General features: G+C 38.2%; 1 protein-coding gene across 4 annotated transcripts in view; it reads right to left on the reverse strand.

The window, feature by feature from the left end:
- Positions 1-1,662: 1,662 nt before the first annotated feature.
- FRZB (frizzled related protein) overlaps positions 1,663-27,135 on the reverse strand; it is a 50,136-nt gene continuing 24,663 nt past the window's right edge. For all 4 annotated transcript variants that reach the window (XM_045806265.2, XM_045806264.2, XM_045806266.2 and 1 more), the window contains 5 exons: positions 26,125-26,172; positions 10,741-10,806; positions 6,699-6,903; positions 6,258-6,321; positions 1,663-2,900 (listed from right to left, as the gene is read on the reverse strand). In XM_045806265.2, coding sequence (XP_045662221.1) covers positions 2,784-2,900; positions 6,258-6,321; positions 6,699-6,903; positions 10,741-10,806; positions 26,125-26,172 — 500 coding nt within the window. In that variant the 3' untranslated portion in view covers positions 1,663-2,783. The remainder of the gene's footprint in view (positions 2,901-6,257; positions 6,322-6,698; positions 6,904-10,740; positions 10,807-26,124; positions 26,173-27,135) is intronic.

Genomic DNA, 27,135 nt, shown 5'->3' on the forward strand with positions numbered 1-27,135 from the left:
ATTTTCATTTGTGCTAGTCTATTCAGCACGCACCTAACATTTTGGTGATGTTACTGGGGTGGGGAAATTAAAATCCTGAAGGTGAACAAAATTTTTCAAAGAAATTTTAACTCTGTAGATCTCAAGGTTACCAACGAGGGTGCATATACATTAAATTTTTAGTGGCTTTGAAAGTGAGTGCCTGTCAGAAAAGCCCGTACGGAGGCACTAATGAGATACCTTTGTATTATGGCAATTGCGAAGTAGAAATGACTTTGCCGTCTGATGAAAAACACGACTGTCATGATGAAAATCATGTTATCTCCCCAAAGAGGCCTACGCATAATTTATTAATGAAGATATTGCAACAATCAAACAGAAATACCAAAAGCACTTTATTCATGGACCTCAGACCGTTGGAAACTTTGGCTGACGGAGCTTCACACGGATGAGCAAACTCAAACATTACCAGCATAGATCACTAAAGGAAAGGGGGCAAAGAACACAGCTGAACCCAAAAATGGAGGGCTCTTTTGTTTATAAATTGTATATGTTCTGAGCATAAATTGTGTCACCTCTCTACACAGAAGCTAATTATTACCACCACCACTACCTCCCAACCCTGAAAAAATACTGCAGAGTCTGGACACATCTGTGTCTTTCATTGTACATCAAAATATTTCATCACTAAAAATTCCTCTTACTGTGGGGGGCGCCTGAGTGGCTCTGTTGGTTATGCAACCGACTCTTGATTTTGGCTCAGGTCGTAATCTTGGGGGCTTGAGATGGAGCCCCCTGTCCAGCTCCACGCTGGGCATGGAGCCTGCTGAAGAGTCTCTCTTTTCCTCTCCCTCTGCCCCTCCCCCATTCGCTCTCACTCTCCCTCTCTCAAATAATGTCTTACTATGCTTTGGAAGAGATGATGACATTTCGTGAATTTGAGAAGCCGATTCTTCTCCATCTCCCACGGTCCATTCTTGCCCTTCTGCCCACAGTGAGCATGAAAGACGCATGAGAGAAACAGGACAATGAGGAAGCACAGCTTTGCAGCCCTCAGTCCTTGAAGCTCCAGTTGGGGCATCCACACCACGATGAGAGATCCCAAGGTGCGCTTCTTCCCTTGTGCCACTTCACGACAATCCCGTGACACTTCCCTTTTTGAGGCTATGAGAGTAGCATCTAGAAAGAGATGCACCTGCCCCCCCAATTTGAGAATAAAGCCCAAAGGGCAGGTGGCCAAATGATCTGGTAGGAACCATCTGGCAACTCGAAAGAGCTTGCAGTCTTCACGGAGGCAAAGGTGGGAACTCGTCTGGGATTCCAGAAACTGTTGGGGCTTAGGCATCAGCCAGAAAGTCGGGATGTTCTCTTGCTTTCAAAAGGGAGAATTTAAAGGAATTATTTGCTATTTGGGGAAACGTTTGTTCCAGAATGAATTTCACTCTGGCATGATTGCCCTTGTAGAAGGAGGCACAGCACCCTTTTGCTTCATAAATGTTTTATTTTCAGCATATGATAGCTTAGAAATTTGGTTCTGCTAATATCAACCATGTAAATTGAAGGGAAGAACCCGGCTGGAGGAAAGGAGGGAGGAAAAGGATCACTTGATCCCCCTCCCGTGGGGACACTGCAGCTTGGCCAGTGAGACTGCATTTGGTTCACAAGTCAGAAAAACCTCTCTCCTGACAACCGGAATTCCTTTTATTAGGCATACTTTACTGAGCATTAAACAGCACAAATCCAAATGATAAAGTACAGGCCTGTAATTCAGTTCGGCCTGGGTGTGAGTGCACACACGCACACACACGCACGCACACGCACACCCTCGCACCTTTTACCATCCCACAAGCAACAGCATTTTATAGAGCTATGTATCTTTCAAAACTACCACCCTGGCGCATATGCACACATACCTCCTTTCCCTGGTCAATGCAGCAAGATTTATTTTAAAAGATGGAAAAAAAAGACCTTACACCAATGGGTTTATTGAAAGGGAAGCAAATGTAACAGAGCTACACTGATAACAGCAGATGTCTCGTTATAATTCACTTCCATATGCTGATTAATATATTCACAAACAAATCAAATGTATTGCCCAAAGAAGAATGCTACTGTTTGCACCCCAACAGCCTCTGGTTTCAGCGGTGCTTCTCAGTCAGGCGGAATGTTCCTTCCCCAGCTCCTTGCACTATTTATTTTGCTTCCTGCCAATCTTGCAAATAATTTATCTTGTGTGTCGTTTGCTCGTAAATACTTCCTGGTGCTTGATTGCTTTGCCTGTGTGGCATTTGATTTCAAACTGCCATTTTACCTTTATAAACATTCAGAACTTTTAAGCTTGAGGAGAATGCCCGAATGGCATGTGAAAACGAGGCAATTGTGATTAGATGAGCACACTATGCTTTACGGCATGTCTAGCTTTCAGTGGATACCAGAAAGCTCTCTTTGCATCCAATATTGCGTTCCCAATCTGGGTGCAGAACAGCAAATTAACATTTACTCCAGCAAAGAGGCCCTGGTATCAACATGTTTAATTTATTATTATTGCAAAGAACAGTTTTCCCAGGATTAGTGAAACAGAATACATATATTTAAGGATCTGCACTCAGACCACAAAAAACAAGGAGGGAGGGGGAGGGAAGAGAAAAACAGAAAACAAGAGAGAAAATAGAAGTAATATCAGTTACCACATGATTTTTGTGGTAAAAAATAGAATATGGCGTGCAATAGTGCAATTTTCCTCTGCTGGTCCAGCAATGCAAGTCTTAATAGGAAGTCCACCGATGTTCTCTGCATTTCAGGAGTTAGTTGCGTGCTTGCCGGGGGGTGGAGTTCCTGCCAGACTTCTGACTCTGAGTGGAATCACTGTGGCTAGAATCACTTTTATTCAGTTCAAGGTGACGGACCTTCATATCCCAGCGCTGTGAAATTTAAAACAGAAAATGCTCACGGGCACATATCACCAGGGTCATCATTTCTATTATTCTAACAACTTAGTAAGACCACAAAGTCAGACCTCAAAAGCATTTTCCAAAAGTATCAAATTTTGTTATCCTGGGATGCTATATGGGCATAATTCTCTGATTATAAAAAAGTATAACATTTTGTTATCTGATAATGCTATACGGACATAATTCTCTGATCATAGAAAGCACGAAATTGGCCACCTAGAATATGTCAGTAATGTTTTCATAGCAAACCTTAAACTTAAAATTTCCATGTCAAATGGTGACAAAAATATCTATCCAAATCCGCGGGTGTTTCCGGAGGTAACATGCACAAGGCTGGCACTCCACAGTGATTGACAATGGAAGATTTACACACAGAATTTGAAGGGCTATTTTTCATCGTCTTCTCTGTTGACACATCAGAACATAGCCTTTTAAAACATACCTGATTTAAGCAGTGAAAAAATGGAAATTTGGGGGGCAAATGGGATCTCTTAAAAATATATTTCCAAGTAATCTCTACCAAGTGCAACAATCACAACAGACAAGGTTCTGCACTCAAAGATTTACAAAGCAGACATTACCAATGTTTCTGATAACCACAATCAAGTTCACTAATATTTCATATTAACAATGCCAAGAGGGTATACATGTAAAATAATAAATTAAAAGGAAGTTATATTTTGGGTATTATAGGTAGTGAGTAAGGACTACAGCAGTACTTCTCAAATTTCAATAAACATAGAAATAACCTGGAGATACTGTTAAAATTGCAGATTCTCAGTCAGTAGGTCTGGGACGGAGCCCAAGATTTTCATACCTAGCAAGCTCCCTGGTGATGCCAGTGTTGCTGGTCCAGAGACCACACTTTGAGCAGCAAGGAGCTAAGGTCAGACGGCCCAAGTCCGAATTCTAATTCCATCAGTTACTGTGCAAAGTTTCTTGAACTTATTAAACCTCATTTTCATCATTAACACTTGGAATTAATAATAAAATATACTTATAAGGCTGTTCTGAAGATTAACAAATAAAAAATACATAAAGGGCTTAGTACATAATAAATTATCACTTTTTAATTACTGCAAAGAATTCTTCATTTTAGCATACCTTACTCCCCGATCTTACTGTTTTTCTTATTTAAAAAATCGTCTGATTCTCAGCTGCCCAGGGCAGACCAAATCTTTTTTTTTTTTTTAACAACCTGCTATATCAGAGACTTAGGCAAACAACCATTTGTATGGCAAAGCCATAAGAAGGTCTTTATTTATTTCTTATTCTATTCACTGAGCAAAAAGAAAAAAAAAAAGATCAGCTAAAAAGGGCAACTCTTATTTGGGGAAAAAAAAACAAAAACCAGTATCCTCCATAAAGCTCTTTTTCACATCCTCAAATTGACAGGAAAACTAAAGTAAGCATCTCAATAATTCTAGCCAAAAGAGATTTTCTACCCAAGATCTTCAGCCATGAGTATCTGCATATGAATTAAAAATTGTTCACATTATTGGCTTAATTCTTCCCTTTAGCATGTTTAAATCCAGACTGAGAGTATAAAGGATTTCACAGTAACTCTGTGAGTCCCCTGTAGAAAGCAATGGAAAATATGTTTGCCTAAGAAATAGGATAAACAAGCCATGTGTCCTGGGCTTTACATGATGGCCATTGTTTTGGTACCAAAAGAGAAGCAGCAAGCCTCGTTACATGCTTTGCAGCAGGGATGTTGAAAGCTCTTCCAACTGGTACAGGAATTTAGGACAAATTCCTGTTCTGCATTAGCAAGCAGAAAACCAAATTAAAAGGACAGTAAGAGATTCCAACTTCCTGAAGAGCCACTTTTTAATAAACGCAAAGTAATTGAAAAGAGATACAAATAGAGAATTCCCACAAGTCTGAACTTGAAATGCATCTCACTTTTGACAAATATACTGAGAAAAAAAGAACTTACCAAAGGGTAGTTTCTCCCTGCAAAATAATGCCCTTTACATTTTTGTAGGTCACTTAAACTCAAATGTGTCTGCTGTGTCAAGTGCCAGATGTAGAAGATAAACTGCCCAGGGGTGTTTAACTTACCCTGTAAATGTTTCCCAAGCCTTCAAACTCACAGAAGGAAGGGGATGTATTATGTTTGGTACAATTCCCACTCTTTCTTTCTTCCTTCTTGCCCTCTGCACGTGCGTGCACATGCACGCACACACACACACGCACACCCTTTTCAATTCTTTGCCATTTTTGCATACATTCCTTTTTTTGAAACAGATTTGCTTAGTATAGTAAGAAGAAATGAAACCTTCTAACTTTCTATAATAAGGTCATTTACTGTGATTTTTTTAAATGCATCAATTCCAGAATCTAAGAATCATTGGCTTAAAAATAAAGCTCCATTACTGCTCTAAGGACCTGATTTGGTCAGATCTCTTACACACAGATGAATGTGGCTGCATCTTGTACAGAGGAATTGGTGTCTATGAATTGGGACAACATTGGCCGTTTCCTACCCATCATTTATTCTTTCCTTCTTCTTTGACTCACAGAACTGCAATTTGTCCAAGGAAGTGATACGTCCAGCTAAAAAACTGCATTTTCCAGCTTCTCTTGCAGCTAGGGATGGATAGGAGACTAAAACCTAAGTATAAATTGCCAGATGGGGCCCTTGGAAACTCCTTTTTACCTCCCTTATTTTCTCCCTGAGATACAGGTGTAATGCTGAAGGTGGGCAGCCATCTTGTGACCTCCAGGTGAACATGAGCATGGAAGCAATACCCTTAAAAATGGCAGAACAGGAAGCTAGGAGGAGCCTGGAGCCCTAATGATAATGTGGAGCCACCCAACCAGGACTGGACTAACCATAGCCAGATTTCTCATTGCGAGAAGTGAGGCAACTATGGTTAAATCTCTGCTACAATTACAGAGAATTCACTTTTTTTTTTTTTTAAGATTTTTATTCATTTGACATAGAGACTGCCAGCGAGAGAGGGTACACAAGCAGGGGGAGTGGGAGAGGAAGAAGCAGTCTCCCAGTGGAGGAGCCTGATGTGGGGCTCAATCCCACAACACGGGGATCACGCCCTGAGCCAAAGGCAGATGCTTAACGACTAAGCCACCCAGGCGCCCCAAGAATTCACTCTTTAAATTGACATTAAAAACAAATTCCCGTCCTTAGAATTTGAGACACAAACACAGACACACACACACACACACACACACACACACACACACATCTCAGGTTTAAGTATGTCTCATGCTCTTAAGGGTAACTCTTTCGTTTAAATGACAAATGGCTGGTTTTCTACTTTTATTTTTGTGTATCACTTTGAACATAAAATACAGGCTTACCTTAACTTTTTTACCAAGTCGATCCTTCCATTTCTCAGCAATAGAACCTTCCACCAACAGTAATCTGTATTTTTTAAAGAAGCAACCATTTTTGAAAAATTAAAACATATTACCGAAAAACACAAGGAATCATTGTCAAAAAAGATTTATTATTTATTCTAGAGTAGGACAGCCAAGTTTTAGAACAGTAAATCTTGACAATTTGGGAGTCATGGACTCCCTTAAGAAGAAATGATGTTATGATCCCTCTCCCCCAGAAAAAGCACACCCACAAATTGCACACATACACTTTTCTACCCACTACATGATATTATGGGACCCAACTGAAACCTATCTATAAGCCCCTGGAAGTTAGAGAGAGCCCCAGGTAAGAACCCCAGAGTAAGAGGTCTAGAGAAATGCAATAAAGAAAGGATAGAAACAGCAGTTATTCTGAATTACCTGGAGCGTTCCTCATCTTCATAGCCCATGATGATATATTCCTCGTTAACATTAAGCGGAGGACACAGGCAGCCAGAGCTGGTGTAAAGGTTAATGGTGTCCCGTGGAATGTTTACCAGAGAAGCCTTTAGAATCTCCTTCACCTCAACTACTACAGTCACATCATGGCACTTGGTCTTTACTTCTTTAACTTTAGCCCGAATGACTGGATAAAAGAAAATAAAGCTGATGTGGTCATATGATACACAATAGATACCCCACTCAAAAAAGACAAGTAGGCCCCTTTCTAGTCAATTTATAAAAGTCAACCCGATATTTTTGCCTTAGATCGTAGTGAATGACACACTACACAACACACCTGCCCCCTTTACTGTTCAGCCCTGATCCCCTTCCAATTCACATACACATAGATATTTGTGTGTGTGTGTGCATACGTGTGTACATGTATTTCATTGTGAGAAATCTACTTCAATAATCAAAGGTTGAGGGAATCAGATGTGATTTTCCTCCAGTATTTTATTTTGAATGTGTACATACATGCTTTCAGTTGCTGCCAACAGGAATTTATATTAATTTCACTCTATGTAAAGACCTGGTATTTAATATGCTTTCTTTCTCTCTATCAGATCTATTAATAGATTTTCTGAAGAGTTGGGGCCTCTACAGTGTTTCAAAGTCCTGTTCTAGAGTGTTCCCCAGCTGCTCCTGCCATCTTTCCACCTTGCTCATCTTAGGGACTGTTCAGACGCCAGCTCCTTTCTTCCCTTGTTTCGGTACAGATTATCATTTATATTCTCCTGTAGGTATGCTACGTTTTCTTCTTGAGTAAGAACGGCTACCCTGAGACCATGTTTCTTCCATGTGCTCTGCAGCCAGACCGCCCAACATCCCCTCCCCTCCTGTGCTATGGAACATGGTCTACTAGTTCATTGCATGATGTACTTCTCTCAACAGAAATACTGGCCCCCAATATAACTCACAAAAGCCAGCTTCGCTTCTCAGTATTAAGATGAACTGCCTTAAAGTAACCAATTCAGCTGCAAAGTCAAAGTGTTTGACTCAGAATCTACAAAGTACAGTTCTGCTTCTAATCTGTATATTCTGTCCTCTGGAAGAGCCAAATGTTTTAGATTCCTCCTTCTGATAAATGAGCTTGTCCTTTTTTTTTTCTCTCTCTCTTAAGGAGAGGTTTGAAAAAGCCTGCAAAGAAGTAAAAATGTCAATTAGCAAGAAGCCAGCGGCTTTTGGCCCAGCTCCCTAGTCCAATATCCAGGGACGTTACACAGAGGAAGACACAACGGATCCAAACGAATCCACTTTTTGAAAGCCTTTTAGCGCATATCTGCAAACCACTTTCGTCTGAGTCCCTTCCCATGGCCTTTAGGGTCTTTTGGACTACAAAAGAATAGAAAGAAGTAACCCATGCAAATACAAAGCCGGCTAATAAACCGTTCCTCCTATCAATGCCCCAACTTCATAGAGAGACATTCAATAACACTCCACCAGGTAGGACATGTGGATGATAGAAATTAAGCTGCTGGTTCTAAAAACTTTAGGACAGAACCTGTTTGCTCCACAAGTATTTCAATTTCCAGAGAAAGTATAAGGACTACCGTTAATGGAACAGAACTACCAGCTGTCCCTGTTTGGTGCGACTTGTGAGCCAAAGAATCCCTTCTTCGTGTTCTCTCAAGTTTGTATTTTAACAAAAAATAAGATTGCCCTTTTTGAAATGTCATTTGGGAGATTCGGATGATAAATCGACAAGCCCGGCTAGCAGACATTTTTCTGTGTCCTGGTTTATGTAAATGTGCTTCAGAGCCTCCATCAGCTCTTAGAGATTAGCAAACTGCAACCGTTCTCAACCTAATGATTTATTTACCCAGTGTGGCTATTTTCATTAGAAATTTTTAGCACATGTACCCACTCCAAAATAAATATCTCTCTACAAGACTTACTTTATTATTCAAGTAATTTTGTTAAAGCTCAAGAGCTTTTACTGAATTAATCTGAATGAAGCCGAGGTTGTCTGAATTATCATTTACTCCCACCCCCACTTTGTTTTCTCATTAGACACCGGCAGAGACTACTGATAAAAATCAACATATTTTAGAATTAAAATTGCGTTTTCCTTTCGGAGTTCTTCCTTCTATTTAATCATTCCGGTGCCTGCCTTCGCCCAAAGAAGCTCTAAGGAGGCTGCAGACACATGGAAATGCTTCATCTATGGGCAAGCTGGTTATTGTTTGGCTATGAGGAAGAAATGATCTCCTTCCCGTTAATTGTGACCCGTATTCCATTTTACCTTATGATATTCACTTGGACTCATAACCACTAGCATTTTAATTTTTAACCAAAATAGCAGCACCGACCGTCACAGCACTAAGAAAGTGAGATAAAGTAAAAATTGATAATAAGTAAAATAAATACAAAGTCAACTGAATTTCCTTGAAATAACATTTTTACTATGCTTTTGTTTTTAGTATAACTATACTTAAAAGTTCACGTAACATTTTTCAGTCTCAAAAAACCTAATCTCCTAAAAATCAAGACCTCTATTTCCCTGTGAGTTTTCACATCAGTTTTTAGAGGAATGGGTTCTCAGATGAGCAGCCAGCCATTTAACTCCTCAGAAAAACATGACCTTTCAACCTTGGAAAGTGCATCAACCACTGGCTAAGAGAAATTAGATTCCTCTTAAGATGAGTAGTAAGCAAAAAATAAAAATTGATTCCATTGAAGAAAGACTTGGGAAACTAGTACATTTATTTCAAAGAGATTTATTACACTGAAAATTTTCTACTTTATACCTTGTAATACACAGTATTTTCATAGATATCAAAGATTAGTCTTACAGAGTCTTACCAATTTCTCTCCTCCTGATTCCCAACAGCTTAGAAATAGAAATAAATCTGTGCTATATGTCCTCTGTCCTCTAAAATAAGGCACATAAATTCAATGATAAAATTCTCATTTTAATAAAATAGTTTCCTTTAAACTCTATTTAATTGTCATGTTTTTATTCATTGACTCAGCATCAACAATCTTCTTCAGAGATAGTCACACAACCTTCATTAATCTCATAGATGCTAGGAAAAAAATCACAATAAAATGCCTATGGATTACAGCAAATGTTGATTTGTCCTTTATTTTATCAGCTGGAAAACTCTAACTGAGCTTTCCAAATATAATAGTACTTGCTATCTGTGACTCTCAAGCATGCCAGTACCCAAAAGTACATTCTAAATGATTTAAGAAAGGACAATCTGGGTTCAATAATCACTGATAAAATTAGCATAATAGTACATCTCATGGGGCAGCTGAGAAAACTGTAAGAGCAAGTGTATAGGAACCACTCAGCCCAGTACCTGGTACAGAGACAGGAGGATTTTCCTCCCTAAGTCTGTCGGCTACATTTGGAGTGGTGGTTCTTCAATGAATATTTTAACAGAATGTCACTTTTCTTGGTCAAGCTAGACAAAAAAACATTTCCTTAATTGAATACTAACAACTTCTGTGAGTGCTACCTTCCAACTCTGTCAACGTGTTCCATGAGATAGACTGCTTGGAGAAACCAAGCTGCACTCTATTACCCGTCAGTCCCTGAGGCGTCAGAGTACTCCTCTGTTGACCCCAGCAAAGTGGACTTTGAAGCACAACTGAAAACCCACACAGCTCCAGACATTCAGGCTCAAACCCTCCTTACCCTCTCAGAAAAGGAAGAGTTCCTCTCATCTCGTTTGAAACGCAGTTCTGGGTACTTACCTAATTACATGGTTTCAACATGGCAGCAATGCCGCCTGAGATGCTGCAAAATCAAGCATGTGTTAAGAAAAAAGAACAAAAGAATTTTGCCCATGGGACATTTTAATTGTTTGGGAGGAACAGGGGACTTGTGCTTAAAAGTTGTCCTTGTTTGGTTTTAAGCCTTATTTTTAAACTGCTCTACGAATTCTCACACACACACACACACACACACACACACACACACACCCCTTTCTTAGCACAGCGGTTGATAGGTCAATCATGAAGTTATCCTTACCATAGTTGTAATTGTTTCGGAAATAGATCTTCTGTGTAGCTCGAATAGGCTTACATTTGCAGCGTTCTGAAAAATACAACATTTTAGCTATAAGCAAAAATTCAACATGAGCTTTCTTTTATTCGTTCACATTTGTTGGTAAGATTCGACCCAAATTTGGTGGTGAGGAGGCTCTTCGCAATTCTATGTGTCTGATCTCTTTCTCCTGGGACCACTTTCATGTTCATTCTACTTACCTAGCCTCTTATTTAATGTCAATATGCTCATAAGCTCTTACTCTTCCACAAACCACCCAAATCCTGAGGAAACCCTGCTCACCACCACGCATGAAGAGAGCATGAACCCCAAATCCTGAAAGAAGCATGTTTCGTGCCTATGGAAGTAGAATCAAGGGCTACTGAGAGGCAATTGGCTGCTTATGATCAGGTAACTGGTTTACCTCTGTGGGGTACCGCCGGCTTCATATATGCCTTACAGATTACATGACACGTTTCCAAATACTAGTTCCTGATCTAAAAGCAGCTCAATGGGATAAGCAGGTATGATTACAACTCAGGGAACTTAGTGAAGTTCTTAAGAGGAGCCATGAGTCCCATCTAGAGGCCAAATAACTGCTATTTAACTCAATGGTATTTTTATGCTTATTAGAAGAAATTACTATTTGAAATGAGAACTTCCATGTTTTTCAAATCTGGTGAGTAGTGACAAGAATACATTTTATATATAAGACAGGTATATGTAATGAAAGTTTGAATTGTCTCAAAATGTTTCAAATAGAGGATAAATCACTTCACATCTTGGAAAGTGGATTACTATATTGTTTATAGATTACTTAGCTAACAAATATATGTCACATATGCATTGTAACCATGATAAGTTGTTAGTCATTAAAGTCAATCTAAAAATAGAAAATAATACACAATTCTCTCAGGAAGCATTTTAGTCTGTACAAAGATTTCTCTAAGCCGTGTTCCTGAGAAAGCTTCATTGAAGATAAATGGCATCAGTTTATGCTTTGACACAGAAAAAAGAAAAAAAGAGTACATCAATCACAGAAAGAAAGTCAATAGAAGTATTTTGTTTTAGAAATGTTTTACGTTAGCATAGACCAATAAAAGGCAGAAGCTTTTGATGACCAGCTGATGTTTTCTTTTTTTTTTTTTTAAGATTTTATTTATTTATTTGACAGAGAGAGACAGCCAGCGAGAGAGGGAACACAAGCAAGGGGGAGTGGGAGAGGAAGAAGCAGGCTCCCAGGGGAGGAGCCTGATGTGGGGCTCCATCCCAAAATGCCGGGATCACGCCCTGAGCCGAAGGCAGACGCTTAACAACTGAGCCACCCAGGCGCCCCCAGCCGATGTTTTCTAATCAAAATAAATGTTACTTCCAGTTGAACTTATGGATAACATGCTGTAAAGTAGCAGTCCCAAGAAGAGTAGCAGGCACCCTTCCTAGCAGCTTTTAAGTTCTAGAAATCACCATTAATGGGGATAGGTGCTATTCTACAAAGCAGTGACAACAACATTATTCTCATCCATAAGAGAGGTGAGGATTTTCTCATACTACCAGCACTTCCCTTGTTCTGCAGATAATTTTTAACACACAATTTCTGTGGAATAAAGATCTCAAATCAATAAATTATGGGTAATTTCAGTGTTGGTTGCTATTCTGAAGACGTCCACTCCAATAACATTCTTACCCACAAAACATTTATATTCCTATTTGTCAAAAAAAGGAAAGTTATCTAGTTCTATTGTTAGTTGCTTTATTTTGTACTGAAATGTTACAAATTTTTTAAGGAGATATTCCTGTTTTGCTGAAATATAGTTGACACAGAATGTTACATTAGTTGCAGGTGTACAACACAGTAATTGGATAAGTCTATACAGTATGCCATGCTCACCAAAGGTGTGGCTACCATCTGTCACCACACATCACTATTAGAATACCATTGACCATATTCCCTATGCTGTGCCTCTTATCCCTGTGACTTATTCGTCCCATAACTGGAAGCCAGTACCTCTCTCTCCCCTTCATCCACTTTGCCCATCTTGCCCCTCCCATCCTCTCTGGCAATAACCAGTTTGCTATCTATATTTATGGACCCATTTCTGTTTTTGTTTGTTCATTTGTTTTGATTTTTAGATTCCACATATAAGTGAAATCATACGGTATTTGTTTTTCTTGGTGTGACTTATTGTACTTGGCATAATACCCTCTAGGTCCACCAATCTGGTCACAAATAGCAAGATCTCATTCTTTTTTTGACTGAGTAATATTCCGGTGTGTGTGTGTGTGTGTGTGTGTGTGTGCGCGCGTGCGCACACGTGCACACGCACCACATCTTTATTCATTCATCTATCAATGGACACTTAGGTTGCCTCTTATTTGGCTGTTATGAATAATGCTGCAATAAACAAAGGGGTGCATATATCTTTTTGAATTAGTGCATTTGTTTTCTCTGGGTAAATATCCAGTAATAGAATTACTGGATCATACGGTGTTTCTATTTTTAATTTTTTTTTTAAAGTAAGCTCTACGCCCAATGTGGGGCTTGAACTTGCAACCCTGAGATCAGGAGTTGCATACTATATTGACTAAGCCAGCCACGTGCCCCTCTATTTTTAATTTTTTGAGGAGCCTGCATACTATTTTCCACAGTGGCTACACCAATTTACATTCCCGCGGCCAGTTCACGAGGGTTCCTTTTCAAGGAGAGATATTCTTGAGATGAGACCTTTTCTGAAGAAGTAGCTGCTATAGCCTTTGATTTACAAATTCTTCTCTCCCACATACACAGAGGGATTTGTGCCTTTCTATCATTTAAAAATAGATATTTCTCAAACATAATGCATGTAGATAAATTATCTACATATTTGTAATTCTTTAGAAATGTGCTCATACTCTAACAATAATTCTTGGCAAAACTATACCATCACTGGATTGAGTCTAATAGCATGTTACCATACAACGTTGCTTGAAGCATAAACAAATAGATTCCATAACCTTCCCAAGCACCGATTTTTCGAAAATTATATCATTAAGTGACTTAGGAAGATTTCAAGTAGGAATTTACATAACTATATACACACAACTACATATACATAGCTAGATCATTTCCTAACACCAAAGAGCAAAGCAATTACATTCTTGGGACTAGATTTGATTCACCTACGTCGCACTTATCTCTGCTAGCCTCAGGGGTGGCAGAGCCACACCATAAATGTGACCCTTGCCATGCTTCAGTCCCTAGCTCTTGCTACAAACAAACATCTGGCTAGTTGAAGTAATTAGTAGCTCACTAAAATAACAGAATAAAAGGAGAAGTGGAAATTTATATCTACAAGGCTCAAATCTGGACACTTCTTTTCACTTATCGATGCTAACTCAAGCCAAATACATTCGTATCAGAGTGTCGTCATGAAAACTATATCTTAGATGGATTCTTCTTCTTCTAAAGTACATTTGCTCACATCTACATACATATCCCCAAAAGCCCAAAAACTGGGAATTCGCAAAAAAGCATGGAGGGATATCGTACATGCATTATTCATTATGGTTTTTGTACCTGCCACCCTAAATCAGATTGGAACTGCCTCTTTTTTTTCCTTCTTCTTCTATAAAGAGTTGATTTCTCAAACTTTATGGAGCTAGTAATATTATCATCATTTCTACTTTAATTTGCTAGTAATTGTGCCAGTAGTCTTCCTTTCCCAGCTTCCCAATTGTACAAGGTTTTTAAATTTTGGTTTCTACAGTGGCAAAATAAAATCTATTATTTACTGAGCTTTGCACAAAAACCGTTAGATATTGATTTGCGTGCATTCTGTTGAGAAGAAAAGGTTGTAAAGGAACTGCTTTGGCATTTTTATCTAAAGAAAAAAAGTACATGAACAAGTTAAAGGACCTGGCTGCAACGAGATAAGTGACAAAGAATTCTTCAACCATGGGGAAGGTTTTGTATTAACAATACATTTGCCTCAACATCTAGGATCGAACATAACAAAATAGCGTGGCGTGCTGCATCCCACAAGCATCCACGGGCCTCCATCAGCAAACCACCTTTGGCAGCTCTCCCTCACATTTTTGCTTGGTTCTCTCCGGCACTCTCCTAGAATCAATGATTTCCTACATCTCTGCTAATGAAACTGAAGACTGTTTATTATCCTTGTACAAACATGAGTATATCACCCTCATACAAACAGTTTCAAAATTAACATGCTTGAGCTCCACAGAATCCGGTTTGCAACTCAGAGGAGATGCCCCCATGTACTTCTCAACAATGAGGCTTCTTATAAATATAATTCAGAGAGGAAAGTAATCACATCCTTCTTTATTCAAATTTTCGTTCATAAAAACGGCCCCATTTATCGAAAACACGTAATGATAATAGTATTTTTAAAGACTCATATGGTTTCATAAAATCTGAAGAATTGTAAGTACCTGATAAAATGATGAAATTTGATTCTTGGTGGACCTTCACTACTTAATGCGATCTGTTCAACTTCATGCTTAGGGGTGATACAATTTTCTAACCTTGACCTTTGCTTGAAATTGACTACTGCCTGGGCTCATCCAGAGCCCTACGACTGTAACTGACTTCCTTTGCCAGATTCCAAAACCCCTATAGATTTTCGGGTACCATGACTTTGCAATACTATCTATGAATTAGTAGTTTTCTGCTTTTTCTAGGAGAAGACACCTTAGATCTGTGTGCAAAATCTATTATCAAAAAGTTGTGGGGATTAAAGAAAATATTCTATTTGTTTTACCATTTCCACTGTAATTTCAAGATTGACTCATTCTAATCAGATCAGAGTTTAAGTAATTTTAATTTGTACCAAATGTATAATATATTTTATATCTTGGCATTTGACCCTAGAAGCCCACTTGCCCCCTTCCCTCCATTTTAAGAAACCTAGGAGCAAACCACAAGTTTTAAAACAGACATAAAAAATAAATTTTTACAATTTGAACATCTATATTCTTATGCAAATTCAAGAGCAGTTGATGAAACAGAAGAGATAATCTTCTAACCAAAAATCATCTGCAAGTTGATTTTAAAATTAAAGTTTAAAGTTTATACTTAAAAGTTTAAGTTTAAGGATAAAAATGTACTAATTTTTTTCCTAGAGATAGAAACTTCTATATGTATTACATTTAGTTTGGGGAGGAACTATATTTTAAAAAAATAGAGGAAATCACATCGGTATTATGCTCCCACAAGGGTACACTATTCCACAAAAAGAATGAAATGAAACACAGAAATGGATAAATCTCAAAAGCATTACACAAAAACAAAAGTAGCCAGTCACAAAAGAATATTGTACTATATGATTTTTACATGAACCTGAAAAACAGACATTATTATTATTATGATAAAAATAACCCTTGTGCTTGTCTCACAGTGGGGTGGGTGATTGGGCCCAAGGGAATTCTCAGGGGTGATGGAAATGTTATTTTGATCTGGGTGATAGCTACACAGGTGTATACATTTGCCAAAATTCAGTGTGGCATACACTTAATTATGTATTTTACTGTAAGTGAATTATACATCGATAAAGTACCAATAACATAAAAATTCATGAGACATTCCTTTCATTTTTCCATAAACTGAAGTGTGACATGACTTAGCAGCTGTTCATTACATGTTTAAAATAATATTTATTTCCCAATCATAAGCATAAGACAAAGAATCTATCAGATTTTATTTCGGATGAGAGCAGTATGTGGAAAATGCAATTCAGTTGATTGGTGAACGTAGGTAATATAATAAGGCTTTAAAACGCAAAAATAACATTTGCTCAGTTTAGCTTAAAAAACAAACCTCAAATATTGTAATAGAGGTCTCTATTCATAGTAATTTGTAATTTGTAAAGGGGAACGTTTGAGAGGACTAACACTGTATTAATGAGAAAAGGAAATTTAGTTTATTCCTTTAGGATTTCGTTCTTCGGAATTTTTTAAATAAACTGTCCTTCACATTTCTGGACCCAAGGATCATTCAGGATATACAAAATATAGACAGTCAATGAGACTCGCCCATTTTCTCCTGTGAGATCTGAAGTGCTATGTTCAGCAATATACTCTAAAGAGCTCAATTAACAAAAACAAAGTGGGCTTCACAGTCTTTGAGAACGTCATGTATCAGGATGCCTGGATGGCTCAGTCAGTTAAGTGTCTCCCTTCAGCTCAGGTCATGATCTCAGGGTCCTGTGATCTCAGGGTCCTGGGATGGAGCCCTGTGTCTGGGTTCCCTGCTCAGTGGGGAGACTGATTCTCCCTCACACCTTTCCCTGCCTCCCTCCCCCACTTGTGCTCTCTCTCACACTCGCTCGCTCTCTCTCGAATAAATAAAATCTTAAAAAAAAAAAAAAAAAAGAAGAAGAAGATCAGTTATCTATCTAGCCCTCTCAAGCACACAGAAAAGAGGGCAGAAAAGGGAGGTGCAGTCACTGCTCACTCCCTGAACCCATGTCCCGGGCATACAGTATGCCTGGCACGAGGAGGCAGCCATTACATTTCTAATGAACAGTGGGGTGGATGGACCAATAAGCTGACTATGAAGTTTCGATACTGGGGACCTGAGAAAACAATGGTGCCATATACTAAAAAAGAAAGTTGTAAAGAAGAAATGTGTTATTAATTCAAAGATGGCTTTAAATATTAACTAGGTTGTATTTGAAGTACAACTAGGTGACTCCGGTAGAAATGTTTACTGAACGAGAAATGTGGTGCTCTACCCGTGACAGTGATAAGACCTGGAGTCACGAGACTGATAACGGAGCCCATGGAGCTGGGTGCACTCCCACAGGAAGAAACCATTGTAAGGAGAGAGGAGCAGAGGCCAAGCACAGAGCCTCGGGGAATGCCCACAGCTGGGGGACAGGAGAAGCACAAGCACGATTTGGGTAACAGCTCGAGGAGGAGAATGCTTAGGAATAAAAATGAATCGAAAGTGTCAAATACTGCAAAGTAATAATAACAATAAAAAAAGGAACGCATAGGGGCGCCTGGGTGGCACAGCGGTTAAGCGTCTGCCTTCGGCTCAGGGCGTGATCCCGGCGTTACGGGATCAAGCCCTACGTCAGGCTCCTCCACTATGGGCCTGCTTCTTCCTCTCCCACTCCCCCTGCTTGTGTTCCCTCTCTCGCTGGCTGTCTCTATCTCTGTCAAATAAATAAATAAAATCTTTAAAAAAAAAAAAAAGAACGCATATACTTGTAAGCTACTATAAAATTATAAATATACTACTTTTTATCTATCCTAATTTTTTTTCCAATAAAAGGCAGAAGTTCCCCCCAAATTAATTCACCTGCTATAGTCAATGTACATTTGCACCAAAGAGAAAAACTAAATTCCTTCCCCCAATTAGGAGGAAGTCAAAGGGAAGGGAAGAAGTTTGGAGAAGGAGAGAGAGAGTGAATTTTTAGAACCTAATCCAGTCGTAGCCCCCCCCCCCCCCAGAAGAGGGGGTAGCTGGTGCAGACCTGGCAGGTGCAGGCAATCAGGGATCCAGTTACTCAGCAGCTGCCACTCAGCCACCCGGAAGAGTCGGCAGCACCTCTGACATTGGGCAGGGAGATGTTAGTGAACACCGTGCAGAGCACCCAGCTTACACTGGGGATACTGCTAATGTTTCCCTGATTCGAAAATATATCCGATGGAAACTCAGAGGTCAATACAGTCTGATTTTATATTTGTAAACAAACCAGAAAAGCAATTTGGTTATGCTTCTATAATTAATTAGTGTCAGAGTTTACCAGCTATATCTCCTCCCTGGAAAAATTTGTGTTTTTCAAAAATAAAAATTCATAAACTGGTCACCATCCCAAAGTAGAAAACAGAGAATTCTTATAATAAAAAATAGATCTTTTCATTGCATCATTTGAATACCTGCCTTCATTTTCTGTGTTGATTTGACAGACCAAATGATTCAGTGGAATAAAACTAAAATTGTTTTTCCCCAAATTCCACGTGATGGAAACTAGAGGTGATGTACTCCTTGTTAGGACAGCGGGTTTACAATAGTAAAACTCACAAATTGGAAGCTGCTTCAACAAAGTCATTATCTCAAAAAGGAAGAAGGAAGAAGGAAGGGGAAGGAAGGGGAAAGAAAGGGAAGGAAGGGGAAGGAAGGGGAAGGAAGGGAAAGGAAGGGAAAGGAAGGGAAAGGAAGGGAAAGGAAGGGAAAGGAAGGGAAAGGAAGGGAAAGGAAAAAAGAAAAGAGAGGAGGCGAGAGGAGGCGAGAGGCGAGGAGGGAAGGGGGGAGGGGAGGAGAGAAGGGAATCGTTAAGCTTCCTGGCAAAGGATACATTAACTGGAGTGAAAGAATTTCTTTTCCAAATTCCAGGCAGAAACAGCTTGACACTTTTGAAAGTGGGGTTATGTGGGTTTTACAGTGTTTTTATACCTTCCTCATTCCCTGTTTTATCAACCTCGGCTGCTCCATTTTTCCAAAGCACACAATTTTAAGTGCAAAATAATTTATATTTTCTTTACAGAACATGTGAATATGTCAGTGCATTTTTTTCACAAGCAGAATGAGCTTGGTTTTGCCTGTTTGTTGGTTGGTTTTCATCGTTCCCATTATACCAGGGAATGGGAAAACATTTGTAAAAGAAGAACAGTAAACACAAAACCCAAGAAATGACATTCATCACAGGTAGTTTTACACACTGAACTGTTTTTGTATATTATTTATAGTATTGTTGATGCCATCTTCTTTCATTGACAAATTGAAGTACTATATTATTCTAACCATAACTTCTGGATAATTTGATAGCACATGCCTGCACTTGGCCAAAAATGTTGACTTACCAATTATACTATACAAATGAGCCTTGTGGTTTGTTTTGATCAAATATAAAGTAGGAGTGATCATTAAAATAGAACCATGGCTAGACACCGATAATTTTCAGCTGATTTTATGACACTGCAAGAACATTCTCAATTGCATCAAGTAGGTAATGAAATAATTCTAAATAAGTCATTTTCATTCACTTACGTTTTTCACAAGATAAATATTTGTTGGGCACCTTTGGCAGACATTGCCTCTGGCCAAACCCTTGTCACTCTGACAAGATTCAGTGGAAATCAACAATGAAAACTGCTGCAGTCTAATGAAAATTGATATCTCAAATTTATTTACAACTCAATAAAATAAATATTCCACTTCCACACCTTACAAGGTAGAGGCACCTGGGTGGCTCAGTCAGTTAAGCATCCGGCTTTTGATTTTGGCTAAGTCATGATCTCAGGTCGTTTCAGTGGAATGACTCTTTTTTTATTTTTATTTTTTTTTAAAGATTTTATTTATTTATTTGACAGAAACAGCCAGCGAGAGAGGGAACACAAGCAGGGGGAGTGGGAGAGGAAGAAGCAGGCTCATAGTGGAGGAGCCTGATGTGGGGCTCGATCCCAGAACGCCGGGATCACGCCCTGAGCCGAAGGCAGACGCTTAACCGCTGTGCCACCCAGGCGCCCCTAGTGGAATGACTCTTATAGAGGATGAGCAGGTAAATGAACAAGTCAAGTGATTCTTTTGGTATTAATAGTTCGGTTTGTTTGAGCATTAATAGTTTAAAGATACGGGATTCTCAGTAGAAAAAAATGGTTATTTTCCCTCTAAATTTCCGTTTTTCCTTGAATTTGGAGAGAAGTATGGAGTTAATAGTATTTAACAAGGTCACGAGAAAAGTTGAAATTCAAAGTTGATGGTTACTCCAGATAAAACCAGATTGGCTACTTTCCACTGGGAACTCTTGTTTCTCCTTCTCAGATCTTCCCTTAAGCCCTCCTGCCACCAGCGGCCTCCACAGCAGAGAAAAACTATTCTACACGACCTAATTCCTCTTGCTTTTCTTTCATTAAATATTTTTATTATGACAGGGATTCAATACATTGAAAGACAACTAAAGCTGGGGTTTTTGGGGGGAAGGGGATAAAGTACAACCATTATTTGTTGTTTCTACTTCGAATGGTGGGTGTTGAGAACTCAAGGAGCTATAAAGAAGGAAAGGATGTGCTCAGGGAAGCTTGTCCAGTCCCAAAAGGAAAGGATGTGTGGACTGTAGAGGCTAAATCGGAAATGAAAGCAAATGTAGAAACGAACTTCCCACTAATCTCAAGTCTGTGGAGGGGAATGACAGCTCACTCTTGCTCTCTATCAAATAAATAGATAAATAAATCTTAAAAAAAAAAAAGACACCTTAGAAGGCAGGACACATGGACCCAAATCAGTATAAATTCCTATAGGAAAGTAAAATATAAAAGGTATACAGGAACTAATTGTAGTTATAATATTCTTGGAAGAGCAAATACAGCATTAATCATAGAAATAAAAACTAGAAACAACCCAAATATCCAAGAGCCTTAGAATAATGTGTGGTATACTCATATGATAAACTACGATACAGCAATGAAAATTCACAAGTACTACTATACACAGCATAATAAAGAGCAAAGGAAGCCACACCCTATATATATATATATATGTATATATAGCTAGTTCAGAATCAGACAAAATTAATATATGGTATTGGAACTTCTCCTAGCAATTACCTTTGGAAAGAAGGGTGGAAGGAGCAATTTGGAAGAGGCACAAGGAGGTTTCTGAAGTGCTTGTAATGGTATATATCTTGATCTGTGTGATGGTTACCCAAGAATGTTTACTTTGTGACAAGTCACTGAGCTGCACACTTATGATTAGTGCTTTTCTTTGCACATACGTCATACTTCATTTCAAAGCTTATTTTATGCTAAGATGGACTAACTAGCCTCCACCCTGTCTCTCCCACTGAACACAGTTACAGAATGCATGAAGCAACTACTTAAGGACTCCAAAAAGTAAATAGTAGCAGGAAGACTGGGGGAAAAGACCAATACTATCAAACTGGTAGTAGGTTCATCAGATTTTCCCTTCTGGAATCCTCCAGCCTAGTTTCAGCACAGCCCATGGCCTGTAAGTGGGCATGATGCAGACAGAGTTCTTCAGGAGAAGCCCTCTAGTCCTGACTCAAGAAGTAGGAAAAGGGTCTTCTAACACTCCATTCTCTTGTACCCCATCCCTCAAACAATCCTGGGGCCATGCTGACAATAGCTGCACCAAGGGAGGCCCTCAGGAGCCTAAACTGCTGATGTTGAAGGACCTCCTTTGTGATTGGACATGTAGCGTCATGAGACTGGGCCAAAGTTCCATCACTTTGTCTTCCCACCATCTGGCCTCAGATGCAGAGTCAGTCATAGGAAGTACATCAGAGAGTGGGATAAATAAAGCTCCAGCTTTTGGCCAAAAGACCAAAAACAGGAGCCCCAATGAACTGAAAAATACTGAGAAGACCACAGAGAGAGAGGAACTTAGAAAAAATTCCATAAAATTGTATATGAACTGGTAGATTCACCCCTGGGTATATATGAGTCCGACACTAAACAGTACACCATAGACTTTGAAAACTAAACTATGGGATAGATCATGACCCTGATCTCATACTGGCCACTGGGTAGGATACACATGGGATGGATGTGAAAGTCATTGCAAAGATGGACAATGGAACGGATACTGAAAGCACAACCCACAGGAGACAAGTCAGAATTTGCCACTTTAACCCAGCAAGATTGACTCCTGCTAAAATAAAAATATCAACATTCTTCATAGAACTTTAAATAAGACCCAGATTCTTAGAACATAATAATCAAAATGACCAGGATGCAATAAATTACTTTGCATATGAAGAACCAGAAAAATCTCAATATGTATGGGAAAAAATCAGATGACACAAATGTTGAAGTTATGCAACAATACTTTCAAGGCAAACTTTATAAAAATTGCCCAAAAAGTAATAGTGAACACCCCTGAAATGAATGGAAAGATAGAAAGTCTCAAGAAAGAAATACAAGATACAATGAAAAACCAAGTGGAAATTTTGAACGTTGAAAATTGCAATAACTGAAATAAAAAATTCACTGGATGGGCTCAATAGCAGAACAGACATGATCAAGGAAAGAGTCAATGAACTTGAAGACAGACAAAAAGAAATTATCTAATCTGAAGAAACAGAAAAGATTGGGAGGGGAATTAACAGAGCCTCTGCAACCTGTGGGACAATAACAAAAGCTCTAACATTCACATCATCATGGACTTGGAAGTAGAAGAAAATGTGCTGTAAAAATAAATATTTGAAGAAATGGTTGCTGAAAGCCTCCCAAATTTGATAAATGCAAAAACTTATAGACTCAAAAAACTCAGTTAACCCTAAACAGGATAAACGCAAAGAAATCAAATGTCCAGACATAGCATAATCCAACTGCTATAAAGACCGAGAAAAATTCTTGAAAGCAACCAGAGAAAACTGATGCATTATATATAGGGAACAATATTTGAATGACTACCAATTTTCCATGAGAAACAATGAGGACAGAAGTAAGTGGAATAACTTTTTTAAGCACTGAATGAACTGCCAACCAATAATTCTATATCCGATGAAAACGTCCTTCAGGAATAAAGGTGAAAGGTAGACATTTTCAGATAAAGGAAAACTAAGAGAATTTATTACCACCAGAACTGCCCTAAAAGAAGTGTTGAATCGAACTTTACATCAAAAACCAGGATGTACTGTATGGTGACTAACATAATTAAAAAAACATTTAAAAAAATTTAAAAAAATAAAAGAAGTGTTGAAGGATGCTCTTCAGGCAGAAGGAATACTAGAAATCAGGAAAACAATAGAAATTAAAAACATCTGTGTAAACCCAGTAGGCTATTCTTCTATTGAGTTGTTTAAAATATTTTTAATGTCAGGGTGCCTGGGTGGCTCAATCAGTTAAGCATCCGACTCTTGGTTTCAGGTCAGATCATGATCTCAGGGTCAGGAGATCAAGCCCCCCATCAGGCTCCATGCTCGGCACAGAGTCTGCTTGAGAGTCTCTCACTCTCCCTTTGCCCCTCCCCCCCCAAAATAAATAAATAAATCTTTAAAAGAAACATTTTTAATGTCTGAAAGAAAAAACACAAGTATATATATATTCTCATGATATATATATATACCTTGTGAATATATATATTTATCTGTGTGTTATATATGTGTGTGTGTGAGGGAGAGAGAGAGACATTCACATAATCCAAAATAAACTAGGAAATAGAAAACAGGAATGAAAAAGAGAAGGAACAAACAGAAAACAAATAATATAATGGTAGATCTAAATACAAACATATCGATAGTCACATTAGATGTAAATAGTCTCAATACACCAATCAAAGACAAAGATTGGTAAAATGGACAAAAAAACCAATACCAACAAAAAAATGACCCGATTACACAAGGTACACAAGAAATTTGTTTAAAACATAATAATATAGGTATGTTAAAGATAAAAGGATACAGATGACCTTGCAAATACTGATCAAAAAAGAAAATTGAAGAAGCTATATCAATATCAAAGAAAATAGACTTTAGAGCAGAGAAAATTACCAGAGATAAAGAGGGACATTACATGATGAAGGGTCAATTCCCCAATTAGACATAAAAATACTAACTGTGAATGTACCAAATAACAGAATTTCAGAATACATGAAACAAAATTGAAAGTCCTGATAAGAGAAACAGAAAAGTCTACAATATTTGGAGACTTAAATATTAATCTCAAAGTGATCAATAGATCTGGTACACAGAAAATGGGCAAGAATATAAAAGTACTAACCAACAGTATTAACTAATCTAATTGACACTTAAAAACATTCCACCCGGGATGCCTGGGTGGCTCAGTTGGTTAAGTGTCTGCCTTTGAGTCAGGTCATGGTCCCGGGGTTCTGGGATCAAGCCCCACATTGGGCTCCTTGCTCAGCGGGGAGCCTGCTTCTCCTTCTCCTCCTCCCTGCTTGTGTTCTCTCTCACTATCTCCATCTCTCTCTCTCTCTCAAATAAATAAAAGAACATTCTACCCAACAACTGCAGAATATATATATATTTTCCCCAACACAAATAAAACATTCGCCAAGATAAATCATATCCTGGGTCATATAATAAGGGTCATAAAATAAACCTTACCCAATTTAAAAGAATAAGATTATACAAAGTATGTTCTCTAATCATAGGGGAATTAGAATAAAATATAACAACATAGAGCAAAGAGAAAGAACTCCAAATGGCAACAACTTTAATAGCACAATCCTAAGTAATTCATGAGTCAAAGAGGTAGTCTCAAGGGAAATTATGAAATATTTTAAACTGAAGAAAAATTAAAATAAGACCTATCAAACTCTGTGAGAAGCCAATAAAGCCATCCTTAGATGGATACTTATAGCATTAAATTACTATACTAGAAAAGAAGAAAAGCCTCAAATCATAATCTAAGCTTCCACCTTAAGGGGGAAAAAAAAAACAGCAAAATACATCCTACACAAGCAGAGGAAAGAAATACTGAGCAGAAATCAATAAAACTGAAAACAGAGAAACAATAGAGAAAGTCAATGGAACCAAAAGATGGTTCTTTATATCCAGAATACGGCACTACTTTAATAGGTGTGAGCTATCACTCCACACCTATTAAAAGAGCTAGGATTAAAAAAATAAAAACCTGAAAATACATGTCAGAAAGGGTACACGGCAATCGGAACTCTTACACATTGCTAGTGTAAAATGGAACAGTCATTTTGAAAACAATTTGGCAGTTTTTTTTACAAAGTTAAACATACCATTACCATATAACCCCAGTAATTCTATTCCTAGATATTTACCCTAGAGAAAATAAAGACTTATGTTTATACAAAACCTTTATACAAACGTTAATAGATCTACCCGTGACTGACAAAAACTAGAAACAGCCCAATAATCCTTCAAGACATGAATGGCTAAACAAATGGTAATAGACCCAAGTCATTAAACATTTGGCAATTAGAATGAATCACTATTGCTACCTGCAGCAACAACTTGGATGAAGCTCAAAGGCATTATGATAAGTGAAATGAGCCAATCTCAAGAGGTTACACACTCTACCATTCCATTTATAAGATCATCTCAAAAAGGCAAAGCTAGAGTGAGGAATAGATCAGTGATCACCAGCAGTAAAGGGTGAGAAAAGCTTGTAATTATGAAGAGATAGCATGAGGAAGTTCCTTTTGAGGTGATACATCTGTTCTGTATCTTTATTGTGGTAGTGGTTACACAAGTCTACTCGTGCATTAAAATCCACAGAACTCAAAATCCACACAATTTTTAATGACCAAGAGAAAAGGTCAATTTTTATATGCTAATTTTTTAAATAAAATATAATTTTTTAAGTTTACTTTTAAAACATAGGGCACAAATGTACCCATATAAGAGTTGAGTAGGTTACAAAGACTAATTTGAACACAAATGAAAACTAGGAAGATAGTGATGTACTCACCACTGCTGGCCCCTCTACAGTTTCCATTACTAGAATCCATAGGAAAATCTGAAAGGTGATAGAATAAGGAAAGAATTATAATCTATTCATTATTATTTCAAAAATTCCCATATAAAATCTAATTCAGTCATGAATTTAATTAGGGTAAGAACCCAGGAGTCTCAAGGAAGTGGATTCTTATTAATGCCATGAACTTGGCACTCTATTACTTATAGGTCAAATAAGGACAAGATCTATTCTTCTGTGTGATTGAGAGATGATACACTTTCCTGAATCCTCATCAACTGTGCATAAAATTTCAGGATTTAATAAATTTTTGAGTCTCATGAAATTTCTGACGCAATAAAGTCCACATACATATTAAGTGCTCACCCAACACTTGTGCCATACTAAAAGAAGCAAACACATCTCCTCGGTAAATAGATCACGCATGACTAGCATATATTTAAATTCTTAGTGCATCAGGAAAACACTTAGAACACATTCTCATGCCCTTTGTTACTTGTAAACTAAACAGTTCTTCAGCAGAAAACAAGCCTACCATGCAAGGACCTCTCAAGCCGGTGCAATTAATAGACATGGCAATAACTGGAAATTGCCAATGACTCTCCTCATGTTCCCATAATCCCAGAAAATGGTAATGATACACAGTAAATAGTACTTATATAAAGTTCTTCTGTGTTCTAGTTAACAATGCAGTCTCTAGTGGATACGAGTGTCCCAGCAAAACACCATGCTGAGACTTGCTGCGCCTCACTATGTAATCGTCTTGAAGCTTCAACTCCCTCCTTTCACATGTTTTAATTTTGTATTAACACTTTATGTTAAATGAGTTTAATATCTGTTTATCCTAACAGAAAATAACATTCTTCCTCTGTCCTTTTTCCTTATAGGATGTCTCATGAATAAATTAAAAAGGAGTGGCTAAATACCATTTTAGGACAATAGCACTCAAAATTACAATTAATGAATTACTTTCTCCAGCTTAGTAATCATCACCTGGGATTTGAT

The sequence above is a fragment of the Ursus americanus genome, chromosome 1, assembly GCF_024610735.1.
Source record: "Ursus americanus isolate L20-20 chromosome 1, mUrsAme1.1.p, whole genome shotgun sequence".
Classification (NCBI taxonomy): domain Eukaryota; kingdom Metazoa; phylum Chordata; class Mammalia; order Carnivora; family Ursidae; genus Ursus; species Ursus americanus.